Source organism: Dermacentor variabilis, chromosome 7 (assembly GCF_050947875.1).
Source record: "Dermacentor variabilis isolate Ectoservices chromosome 7, ASM5094787v1, whole genome shotgun sequence".
Lineage (NCBI taxonomy): Eukaryota > Metazoa > Arthropoda > Arachnida > Ixodida > Ixodidae > Dermacentor > Dermacentor variabilis.
The window spans coordinates 141,998,501-142,010,871 of NC_134574.1; the positions used below are offsets into that span (position 1 = coordinate 141,998,501).

At 44.7% G+C, this 12,371-nt stretch overlaps 1 protein-coding gene across 6 annotated transcripts in view; it reads right to left on the reverse strand.

The window, feature by feature from the left end:
- Positions 1-12,371, reverse strand: part of LOC142588029 (poly [ADP-ribose] polymerase tankyrase-like) — a 103,999-nt gene that overhangs the window by 62,934 nt on the left and 28,694 nt on the right. For all 6 annotated transcript variants that reach the window (XM_075699466.1, XM_075699470.1, XM_075699468.1 and 3 more), the window contains exons 8-14: positions 11,494-11,631; positions 9,384-9,455; positions 9,185-9,299; positions 5,566-5,683; positions 5,089-5,252; positions 2,721-2,808; positions 877-987 (exon numbers count right to left, since the gene is read on the reverse strand). In XM_075699466.1, coding sequence (XP_075555581.1) covers positions 877-987; positions 2,721-2,808; positions 5,089-5,252; positions 5,566-5,683; positions 9,185-9,299; positions 9,384-9,455; positions 11,494-11,631 — 806 coding nt within the window. The remainder of the gene's footprint in view (positions 1-876; positions 988-2,720; positions 2,809-5,088; positions 5,253-5,565; positions 5,684-9,184; positions 9,300-9,383; positions 9,456-11,493; positions 11,632-12,371) is intronic.

The following is a 12,371-nucleotide window of genomic DNA, read 5'->3' on the forward strand; positions in this document are numbered from 1 at the left end:
GTGGTGACGCCTCCTTGAAGTTCCCGCACCAGGTCACTGTGACGTCATGGATTTGGATAGAGTCTTCTAGGGCCTATTTATTTATCTTGCAGTACAAAATCACTGCATTGTGTTCTAAAGGAACCAAATATTAAACATGGCAAGTTTGGGAAACCTTTACTGAGCCAAGGCGGCCCAAATACCAAAACATACTTTGGAATCCCTGACATCACACTGATGTAGCAGTGTCGGGATTTCGGCGCAAAATTCAAATACTGATACTTTGACCTTCATTTCCTCATCTAATATTCAAACTATTATTTTGAAACGACCGTCTGCAGAGTTCTCAAACAATGCTTTATTAGTCTCAACTGATTTATTGTTTTGCTTTAGTGTCCCTTTAAGAACCATGTAAATTCATAAATTCTGTCCATTTTAGATTAGGTGAAATTTACAGAAGTGCGATATCGTTCTTCATTGCCGAGTCACAAAGTCACAACTTGATAGTTTCGTTTTCTAAAAATTAACAATTTTCAACAATTTTTATTACAAGATTATTGGCTTAAATAAGAAAAATCCGCTTCCGAGAGCGACTAGGTTTTAACTTTTTCTTTTGAGTGCAACTAAACTCCATCAAATTCAGTGCAGTGGTTGCCAAGAAAAATGAATTCTTCCTTCCCGTTTATTTAGACAGGAACCCCCAGCCTAAAGCTTCCCATTAAGGTAATACCCACCGTTCCCATGCTACCTGAACCATCATTCTTGCAGCTCCAGTGGGCCCTTGTGCCACAGTTTCCTCCAGAATTTTTTTATTAGGGAACTCCATATGACGTATTTTGAAAAGTTTCTGTCACCCCATCCCAACTTGATGCAGAAAAGGCATGGAGCCTAGCTCACCTGCCCCGTAAGAAGCTGGTCCACAGTCTGAAACGAGACGCCATGCTTGACGGCAAGCTGCACCGCGTGCTTCCGGTCGATTCCGTACTCTCGGACATACTGGTCACTGTCCTGCAAATCCACGATGAGACAAGACAATCTTTTACCAAAGGGCCCCAAGAGTTGCTTGAAAAGACAGCACTTCCAAGGATTATGACGGGCTGCCCAAAGTGAAGCACTTAACCCTTTCTGGCCCAATGTTTGCAGCTGGAATCATAATGGTTTACAAAGTGCGACAGAAACAAATAAAATTTCATACTAGAGAACTTACAGTGCCAGCTATCCAGTTACATAGTTCACGCAAACCTATTGCTGCAGATCATTGCTTCTCCGAAATTTAGAAGTTTACATGCTGCCGCATGCTCATATTAGGTGTCTCAAATGCTTCTTTGGAGCCTGCCTTCTATCGCATGTGAAGTCACTAGGCACATAATGACAACAATATTTGAATAAACGATGCCCATTCTTTTCACAGCTGCGACTGAAACAGAGTTTCTAAGTTCAATAAACACCATGGAGAATAGTGAGTTTGCAACAGAAGGCTATCACATATGAAAAACTGATTTGGAAATTTTATTTTGCTCTTTTCCTGTTAGGTTGCAATGAATGTGGCTTACTTCAAGAACAAAACCCAGACCACAAATGTTTAACCTACGCATATGCAAGTAGCAACGTAGGATCCCAATGTTCAGCAAACATTGTCCAATATTGAGCTAGTGTGGCTCAATTTTGGGCTCATGTTGAACTCATGTTGAGCTTATGTTGGGCTAATGTTGAACTCATGTTGGGCTAATGTTGAGCTTATGTTGGGCTAATGTTGAAATCGTGTTGAACTCATGTTGGATTCATGTTGAACTCATGTTGGGCTCATGTTGAGCTTATGTTGGGCTAATGTTGAACTCATGTTGGGCTAATGTTGAACTCATGTTGGGCTAATGTTGAACTCACGTTGGGCTAATGTTGAACTCACGTTGGGCTAATGTTGAACTCATGTTGAACTCATGTTGGGCTCATGTTGGCCCTTGTTTCTTTTTTTTGTGCTGCTAGGGTAGTCTCCTGGGGCTCAGTAGGCCACTTGCATATACCACGCAACCAACAGTTACTATGAAAACCCATGCAATATAAGCTACCTTTTGCCAAACTAAGCCCTTTCTTGTAATCGTGGGCACCTGGTGCTCTCAAAAAAGTAGACCAGTGTTTCATGGTGGTAAGGAAAAGCAGTCGAAAAATGGCTGCATGTTCTGAGGTGCGACTTTTGAAGTGCAAGAAGGCACAGCAAGACACTCTTCAGTTCTTCTGTATTTGTTTTGTGAACTATGGCACAAAGTTACACTCTTTTTCCTTCTGTAACTACATACATTGTATTCCCCTTGCTCCTAATAATTTAACCATGGAGCCTGTGAGGTATGTAAATAAACAAACAGAGTACTTGTTGTCTTCCTAAATGTCATCATCCTACTGAGCTGTCTTGCACATCAGAAGCCATGCAACTCCAACTAGCCCAACGTCGCACACTGCCGCACTAATGCGTAAAACTCCTGCGCTTTGCTGCAGCTCTTCAACAATATGACAAATTCTTAAGACGTATGCAGCATGTATAAACGCAATTATTTTCATCAGTGCTTTTAATTTCGAGTTTGTTTCGAGTAGTGTTTTGGCATGCACAATTGTACATGCAGTGCTTGATGAGAATGAGCAGTTCGCGAATGAGTTGGCAAATAAACAGAAATGTTTCGCAAACTACAGCAGTGCGAGAGGCGTAACATCAGATGCAGATATGTTTACAAAATGCATGTGCAACTCACCAAGAGCAAAGCGCAGTTCCCATTTTTAGCCACCTCTGTTCTGATCAATGGAAGTCGCCACGGGGCGCCAGGCTCGGTCGCCAGCCATCTGCGCAAGTGCAGCGACAACATCAAGATGAAACAAGCCTTCAGGGCAGATGCAGGCAGAAGACGCAAGTGAATAAAAAATTGCTGGCTGTTACAGAATCAGTGCACTCTTTTAAAGGAGCCCAGGATGAGAAAACGTTAGATTATAGATTCACGCTGCCGGCAAACTTCCTAGCCAAATTTTTGACACCTTAAGCTGCTTATAAGAGTTAAACATATCCAGTCAAAGCTTGACCCTTATGAAGACCTTTATAATGTACATAGTACTACTTGAAAAATGACCACTCCATTCATCAGGTACAATGTTGTGGATGCTAAGCAAGACGTACGGTCAACAAAATTTATCCTTCCGCGCGTTCCACCTATCCTTCGCTACGCGCCAGCTGCGTTTGCTCGGGCGAGCATGCACGTGAGGCTGGCGTGACAAGCTGGAAATAAAAAACAAACAAAAGGCAAACTGATCTAAAACAATGTGTCAGCAGCCACATGAGTACATGGTTTGTCTGTTTCTAAGGGTAAATTCTTCTTTTCATTCAGAGCGGAGCTTATACAAAATGCATTTTCACAAAGTCGGTGAAAATATACCAAACTATTTCTAAGTGCGAACGAAGCAGCCACAGCAAAAAGTACCTCTAGCCTCCACAGTATTGCACCTGATATATGAAACCGAGTATATGGGACTACAAGGGGTTAGCTTAAACGTCCAAATAATCTGGAGTAGAAACAGGTTCCTAGAAGAGCGTGTACCTTCACAATTCTGCCTTTCTCTACAAGTAGTCGCAAGATAGCGTTGACGTGCAAGAACATATGCTTATGCAAAACTGTCAGTAAGTATGTTGGCTGTCACAGTGTCACTACAGGCAGACAGAAGTGTGATTACAGCTTGCACCAAAATTGCTTACTGGTGTTGTGCTCACGGCATATCACCCCTGAAAGTCTATATGTGACAGTGAAAACTAGGTGAAATGTTTCATCAGATACAGCTGGAAACTCGAGTTAACGAAGTGATGATCACGCTCGAATTATTTCATTAAATCGGGAAGTTTGTAAAATTGAGAAATAAACTTTTTGGTCCTTCGAAATCTAAAATTGTGACGTAGGGACACGCAAAGCTAATGCGGCACTGTATTTGCCGCTAATCCAACCATCTGTCGCATAAACCATGAAATAACGAAAGCAACCACAGCTGCCTCTAGCGAGGCAATGTTGAGTCTGCTGTTCTATGCATGGGCGCGGCGTGCAGCATCGTCAAAATAAAGCTAGAGATGTGACCATGGTGCCTAGATGTTTTAGTGCAATAGCTTAAGAGTGCACACTCGAAGAAGGACCCATCTGTGTCAAAAGTAGAAAGAAATTACAGCTTTTTTTACTCGTTTACTACAGGAAAACTTTGTTAAATTGAGTTCAGCCAAGCTTGTTTTCATTAACTCTGGTTGATGATAAAATTGAACCCTATGGGCACCTGCCGGGGAATGGAAATTTCTTCGTTAGATAGAGAACTTCATAAAATTGGGTTTCGTTAGAGCGAGCTTTAAGTGTAGTTTGTTGTGTGAGGATCTGTTCTGTATATACAGTGAAACTTCGATATAATGAAGGCACACTTTCACAATTTCCCTAGATATTCCTGGTGGATAGCATCTTGTCACTAAGCAATTATAAACAAATCGCAAGAAGGTCTGGCCATAATAGCATGGTTATGAGCGCCAGGGCATGCAGTGCAGACTGCGCCAAGGGCAATGCATCGGCATTGCTCAAAAGGCATCCGAGACTTGCTAGTGTTACATCCTGTGGCACCGTAAATCTTGGACACCACGACTGGTCACACTTAGTGCCTGCAGTCGTCATCAGGTGGCACTTACAAATTAAAGATGAAAGTACAAATATATACGAATATTTGTCCTTATAAAGAAAAAAAAATGTCACAGTTTCGCCAGGAAGGCTGAGAATTCATGGCGATAGCAAATAGGCAACTACGCGAAGTCTGGTTGAGGTCTATTAGTGTGGTTGAGGTCCAAATTGAGGTCCATTATATAGAGGCTTGACTGTGTATAGTGATAAAACACACGGGAAACCAAAGCTGCAAGGCGGTCTGATATCTTAGCCCACTGGAGTACTGCACCTTTAACTTCACAGACACAAATGCGCAAGATATTGTAGGGTTTTGCACAAGACTGCACATATTGGCCCAAAACAGAACAGAACTGGGTGGTAGAACTGCCATTTGCTGTCCGTGGCTTTGCAAACTCACGCACACGACCAAGACGCTGAAGTTTTCCATCACCTGTAGCTGTCGGGGCCTTTCTCGCAGAGTAGGATGTTGGTCGGGGCTGGAGCCAGCCGCTCTTGGGTGGCAGCCAGGAGGAGGCGCATGGAGTGGTAGTCCTCTCGGATCGCGCTGTAGTCTAGAGCACTAAGTCTCACATCCACGCTGCGGACCAGCCCCAACTGCACCACATGAAACAAGTGGAGCCACGCTTGCAAACGAGCGCACCACCTACGAAGCGTCGACCTCACCACTACCAAGTGCCTATTTAACAGCAGTTAAAACAGTAGTGTTCCCAACGAATGCAACTTGATAAAGTGGAAGCTTGGGCAAGTTGGCGATTCAATATTGACACGTCTGCACAGTGCGAAAGACAAGGACAGAAGAGGACAGCACCAGTTGCGTTCTTTCTTCTGTCCTCGTCTTTTGCGCTGTGCAGAATGTCAGCGAATTCAACCGTTGTGCAGCTTCTGAAAAAAAAGTTCCAATACTCACCGAGCACATGCGGTCCTGATCTGCCAAGTAGCTCTTCAACAACGTGTGGTCACCCAGCAGCACTGCACGGATGAGCAGCTTGCTGTCTGCCAATGTGGACACCGGCACCGGTTCGGGGCTGCCAAGGCAAGGTAGAAACCCAGGATTTACATTCGGATCCTTACTCACTCCTGCGCTTTCACAACCCAAACGTTTATCCTCTCACCTTGAGTCGACCGTGTGTACATGCTTTTGGAAGAGTTTTATCAATTCAAGGAGCTAGGAGCTTTTGGCTGGTCAAGCACAGCCACAGGTGGCATTCAAGCAAGCATCACATAAGAACAAAAAAAAAAAAAGCGCACGAACAATATTCAATTTATGCAGCTTAGTTATGCATGCTTAGTTATGCAGCTTCATGGTTATAGTTAAGCATGTTAGAGCCCACACGATACTGATGTCATAATTTCAGTACACGAATGTCTGTGGTGCATTTGTAGCAGCTGGCACATAGTTCTGGCAACATGCCCAAGTGGCATACAGTGGACCTAGGATCAAATAAGAGCCTGGGTAAACTTATGAAGTTGCTCGGCTCTCTTGTGTCCCCTGCAATCGTCTTCTCTGCAGAGTTCTTGCATCTTGTGACTTTCGTCCTTCCCTCATTACCCACATGTGCCGATGGGAGCAGGTGTCGAAGTCATGCAGCTATAACAAGAGAGGGCATGAGTGTTACGATGCTAGCACCGCCTCGTGGCATGGATAACTATTGCAGGAGGGAAACTCGGTTTTGCATTCCAGCTGCAGGATGTCACAGTGCTCGGACCAATCATGCACTCGTTTGCAATATAATTAATTACATCATGGGGTTTTACGTGCCAAAACCCCGATCTGATCATGAGGCACGCCGTAGTGGGGGACTAAGGAATAATTTGGGCCACCTGGGGTTTTTTAATGTGCACGTAAATCTAAGAACATGGGTATTCACAATCTTTGAAAGGCTACCCCATGAAGGGCTTCCTGTTTGGCCTCAGAGAGCACAGCACCGACACAAGACAAAACGCAATAGCTTTGAAATACTTCCGTTTGCACAACAGCAGGCCTGCATGAGACCTACTTTTGCAATGGTGTCCCGACAAATGAAAAAATTATTCGCTCCCTATTCATGAGTGGCGAATTGAACTTCTGTGGTTTCTCAGCGTGTTTTAACACGCAACTACAGGTGAACCTCGCAATGACGAAATCGGCTGGGAACGCAAAAATTCGCTTGCGCGAGAATTTCGTTGTTGCTTCGTTGTTGCGAAATGAGCGAGCAGAGATAGGTAATGCAACACGTAATGAAACTTCGCTGTCAAAATTTCGTTAGCCTACTTTGGCAAGCTTGCTCGAGGATATAGAACCGCATTTCTGACAGTACAAAGTGCGCCGCATGCATCAATCAGCAGTGGTAGCATTGCTGTGGAGCAGTGCTCTCAGTCAATTGCTTCTGGAGATACAATCACTTCTGCAAGATTTTGCTTAACTCAGCACCTAACGCAGAGCAACAGCGCTTCATGCACGCAGCAGCATTCCTCCAGCGCACACCCGTGGGCACCGAGGCGCCCGGTGCCTAGCGCGAAAGTGATCGTATCTCGTATAACTGCAGGAAGTCAATCGAGATTACGGCCCTTTAGCACAAATTTACGTCTGGTGCCGAATCTGCACGCGGTGCCTGTCAGGTGGCACCAAAACCTGCGTTCTCGAAGCAAGGAATCTGTATTCCCGGACGATCGCTCAATCATTGCCCGATGCATGGCACTCCATGCTGCGACCACCATTTCAAGCGTCGCAAACAATTCCCCGTCCCGCCGACGTGGATTTGCTTGTTTTTGCTGCATTTTTCTCACTACGCACTGTACTAACCGTTGTCACATGTCGGTAGCAAGGGTAGCAACATGTGTGCCGCTTCAAACGGGTGATCAACGAACAAGATGGTGACCATGATGTATTTCCGGCGTGATCACTTCTGGCGCTTGGTTGTTTTGTGAACAAAAACGGTGGCACCCACGCAAGTGTAACGTAGTGGTAATTTACGCAATTTCAGTGCAAAGTAATAGCATTTGAGCACATTTTGGAGCCTGCTAGCCTTGCACTAGTAGGCAATACGCAGGGCTACGGTCCTGCCGAATTTCGTTGATGTGGGATTATAATACAGCGACATTTCGTTGTCGAGAGGTACGAAATGCACTGAATCCTATGGGCGCTAGCCAGAGATACGAAAATACTTCATTGTAGCGAAAATTTTGTAGTCGCGGGATTTCATTATCACGGGTTTGGACTGCACTCCTTGAATATATCTTGGCTAGCTCCCATTGTTGTATGGACAGAAAAATTCCCTTTTTTGTGTCCACACTACTGCATTGTAGTTTTGGTTATTGCCAAGAGTACTTCAGACCCCACAAACTGCAACTTAGTTCATACATGGCCACATTTTTTTGTCCACTGTACAAACACTTAGCGTTCCCTGCAATCTACAGCCAGGATAAGTGCTTGCTCTTAACCCTCTGTTGACGAGTGTTGCCTACGGGCAACATACCAGAAATAAAGATACTTTTCTTGCAGAGTTTCAGTATTAAGTATGAAGTTTGCGGCTAAATGTATTCGGCCAACACTGAATGAGAGGCAGCAAGCGTCATTTGTTGGCTTAGATTAGGAAGACTGGGCGAGGAAGAGGAAGTTTGGCACACGATTCGCTGTCTTTTTAAAGCAAGGTCAGAGGAGACTGGCTGATGCAAGATATCCAGCTGCAGTAGTGTCACACATGTAAAGCAAATGAAATGTACGCCTATGGTTCCCATGTGATGAGACCTATCTATACAAATTGAAGATGGAGCATTAGGTGGCTTGGGAGCAAAGCCTACTTTCAGTTTTCTGCCTGGGGTTGTCCCCCTATTGTTGAAAAAATTTCCGCAAAATATTTTTTTCTTTTCTTTGATTACGCTTATTCTGGATGTATTTTGCACATTTAGATAAAAAAATAAACATTTTTTTTCTGGGTATTTATATGCCCCGTTCATAAAGGGTTAAGGTTCGTTCACACCTGTGACTGACAGTGATCGCGCAATCAAGTTGATCGCAGATGGTCGCTTTTCTAAAGAAGAGACCATATTGGGCCTGTTTCTTGATGCTCGATTTCTTAGTTGTGCAATCGCAGTTGCAAAACTGCCGTGCAAATCCGATGTGCCGGAACAAGACGTCTGCATACGCTGATGCCTAATTTACGTAACGATGCAATAGTGAGCAAATGGCGGCTGGCCGGTCGCACTTGCCGGTGTGAGCATCCATTGCCTTCAGTCGCTTTTTAGTCACCAGTCACAAATGGTCTCACAAACTCCTCAAGCCACCGGTGTGAATGAGCCTGTACAGTGCCCTTTAAAGAAAAGATGCTAATTTTCACATATGAGGCATGTAGCTGATTTTGTCGCCCATTGTATAGGTGGTACGCTTTGTCGCATCGGAAGGCCCTTGCATCAGGAATATACACTGCCAAAAAGTACTAACTTCACTAACATGGCGCTCCCCAATGCCTAATTTTTTTCCCACTCCTGTAGCAGAGGTCTACAGTTTCATTCCAGGTGCAGGTGTGGTACAGGGGGTCCTTTCTTACCTAGCTGACTCAAAGTATGGGTCCTTTTCGAGAAGAGCCACCTTGGGGTTGGGCCTCAATGCTTCGATGGGTGCAGTACTCGAGCTCCACTTAGGTGATGAGGCAGGTTTCGATGCTAGCCACAAGAGAAAAAAAAAAGTGTGAGCAACCACACTCTTCAACATTAGGCACCACAGGCTTTCTTTCAAAGCAGACACACCTTTTTTGCCTTTCAGCTTGACACGTGAGCCCACGGGACGGCCCTTGGCACCTTTCGAGCGCCTTCCAGTATCTGGAGAAAAAAGATGAAAAAAAAAAATTGTGGCTATACATTTCTGGCCATAGAAAACCAATAGGCAACCTTTTGTCCACATGCGAAACCCCATAACCATTGAGCTTCAGTGGCATGTTGCTTCAAACAAGAGTCAAGCACTGTGCTCGTAAAATATTCGAATTCTGCATCACTCCAATGCCTCAACTTGGCAAATGATAAGAGCAAGAGCTCTGCTCTTATCATTCCCTAATGAGCCCTCCACTTTGCTATAAGTGATACACTAAATAATGTCTTACGTTTTGTCGTAGTAAGGGAAATCATTCTGCAACAAAACAAACAATTCAGCATCAGCCTTGTCATTCGTTTCTCACAAATTCTTTGACCTACTGTTACATAGCATATTTCTATGCAAACACAGCGCAGACATAATTCCCACTCATTACATGAAGATTTGCACCACCTCCAGCCAGTGATAATTAGAAAAGAAACTGATTCTGGGTATTAGTACAAGAGCTCAGTCACACGACAGCTGAAACATCCATTACTAGCGAGAGATCTGCTGTGGCCGTTTTGGTGTCAGCTTTACAAAATTGTCCGTAACTTTGCTTTCAACCATACCCGCTAATGGCTATTGCATATGGCCGCTTATTGGCAGGTGTCCAGATGTTCCAAGCTCGCTCCAGATCCGAGCCAGTGGTACGGATCTGGAGCGAGCTCCACATAGATGCGAGTAAAGCCACAGCATAGGGAGTGTTCCAGTGCCGGCCAGCATCAGAAAATGTCTACGTACACAGCTAAGGAAACAGCTTTGAGCTGAAGTAATGGAACTGTCTGGAAGACGTGCGGAAGATGCTTCTGCAATGTAACGCTACCTTGCGGCAACAAGGCAAAGCTAAGCGCACAACCTGTATTTAAACTCTTTCCGTCTGCAAACCTATAAACATGCAACGTAACCTACATTAAACACATGGGAAAGCTTGTCTACACTTTGACGTAGTAGTTCTGCGGAAACCCGCAGAAGACGAATATCTTTTATTCGTGTCTACACTTTCTTGTGTGTCCAGACAAACTTCCAGTAGAGTTTCCAAGCCTAAAGTTCAGCTGCCATCTTGTAAGGACAGTAAAGTCACCTGCATCGTTTTTGATTTCGATGCTGTCTTCGGAAAGCAGGCTTCTTTGACATCTTCATCATAATTGGAAAGAGACTTAAGATGGCCGCTGCCCCCTAAGCTGTCTACTTTGCAGTCTATGGCAACAATTCAAACACAGCCATAGCAGGAATATAGTTGAATGAACCCTTACATTCAGTGCTATATTCATCCTCCTTACCCTATCGTTAACACTTAAAACAAACTGAAGTAATTGATGTCTCCATATGTAGTCGCCATGATTACATAACAAGGTTCGGTATAAGACGTGACAGTTGTAACATGACCTTATAAACATTGCAGTGAACGTAACGCCTGAACACCGGCGACATGACTGGAAGGAGCAGCAGCAGTGCCAGCAGACGTGTCTTGTGGCGGTTTTGTTTAACCACAATGCAAACACTTCCTTGTTGCATGACTGTTTCTGCAACAGGAAAGTCTCCGTACATTAATGACTGTAGCTACTAGCACTGCTGACTAGTTCGTTCTCATTTTATAATTTGTATAGCCCTTACGAGGACAACACCACAGCAAAAAAAAAAAAAAAAAAAAAAAAAGAAGAACTCATAAGTTGCTAGTTCGTGTCTGTCCCATCTTTTCTGCTCTGGTGTCGTCCTCGTTAGCACAATACACATTATAAATTAGTGACTACTGCTGCTGCTGATGCCTTTATGCTAACAGCTAGGCAGCAGATAGCCTGTGAACGCAATACTTTTGTGCGATGTAGTGAAAATAACTGCCACAACGAGGCACCGCAAGTGGTTGTGCTCGTGTACTCGTCTGCGGTGTTTCAGCACTCTGTAAGTCGTAATATGCATACGAACAGGTTAAAAGTCTCTAATAGGCACATTCTTTTGCTTCCTACCTATGCCAATTTGCAACAAAAAGTTTAAGACTGCCACACAAACCAGAATCTGAGTCTTCATCCTCCTCCATGTCGATGTCCTCTTTCTGGCTTGTTCGGCGACGACCGCGGAAGTTCGTGGCCGGCGGCGAGGCTTCGGATAGCTCTTCCTCTTCCTCCTTGCCCACAAAGGACACATCCACTGCTCCAACCACCACAGCACGACAGAACGGGAAGAGGCATGAGCGCAGAAGAGCACACAGCTGACGAGAAATGTGGCATTACCATCGCCAAACCGTGACATTGACACTTCCCCTGACCGTTCTACAAGTCTGCGTTTTTCATGAAACATGTCTATCAATAGGAACCATGGCACATGGCTCACCAAGTGCAGATGCAACACCAATCATCTCAAAGACAGCCCATTTACCCTTTACAATCTACGTACTCTTTTCACTCTCGTACAATCTGTCCCCACGCAAAGCTCCACATAGTTCTTGTCATACATAGTAGGTAACGCCGCAATGGCTGGAGCGACTGTTCACACTACCTGCATTCATGACCCTCCTCCCCCCCAAAAATTGTATGCGATACATGAGTAAAAAGCATAATACAAAAGCAAAATACATGAACGCGCCACCGTTCGCGTGACCGTACGCGCGAACGACCAGGCGTTGGGATCCAGCATGGGGCGAACATATTCGCTCGCTATCCGGTCGCGGTGAGTCGGACTTCCTAGATTTGTCGCGCGCCCATCGGCATGTTTTGTGGATAGCAACTCGGCTAGCAGGCATTGATCTACAAAAGGTGCAATAAATGCCCTTGTGATTGTTTGCACTACTGTGTTGTCGTTCCTTTGTCCCAAGAGCAAGGAGGAGAACCCCACAATTTCAAGCCCTGAATCTCGCAGAGTGGTCTGCTGCGCTTACAATTATGAACTCC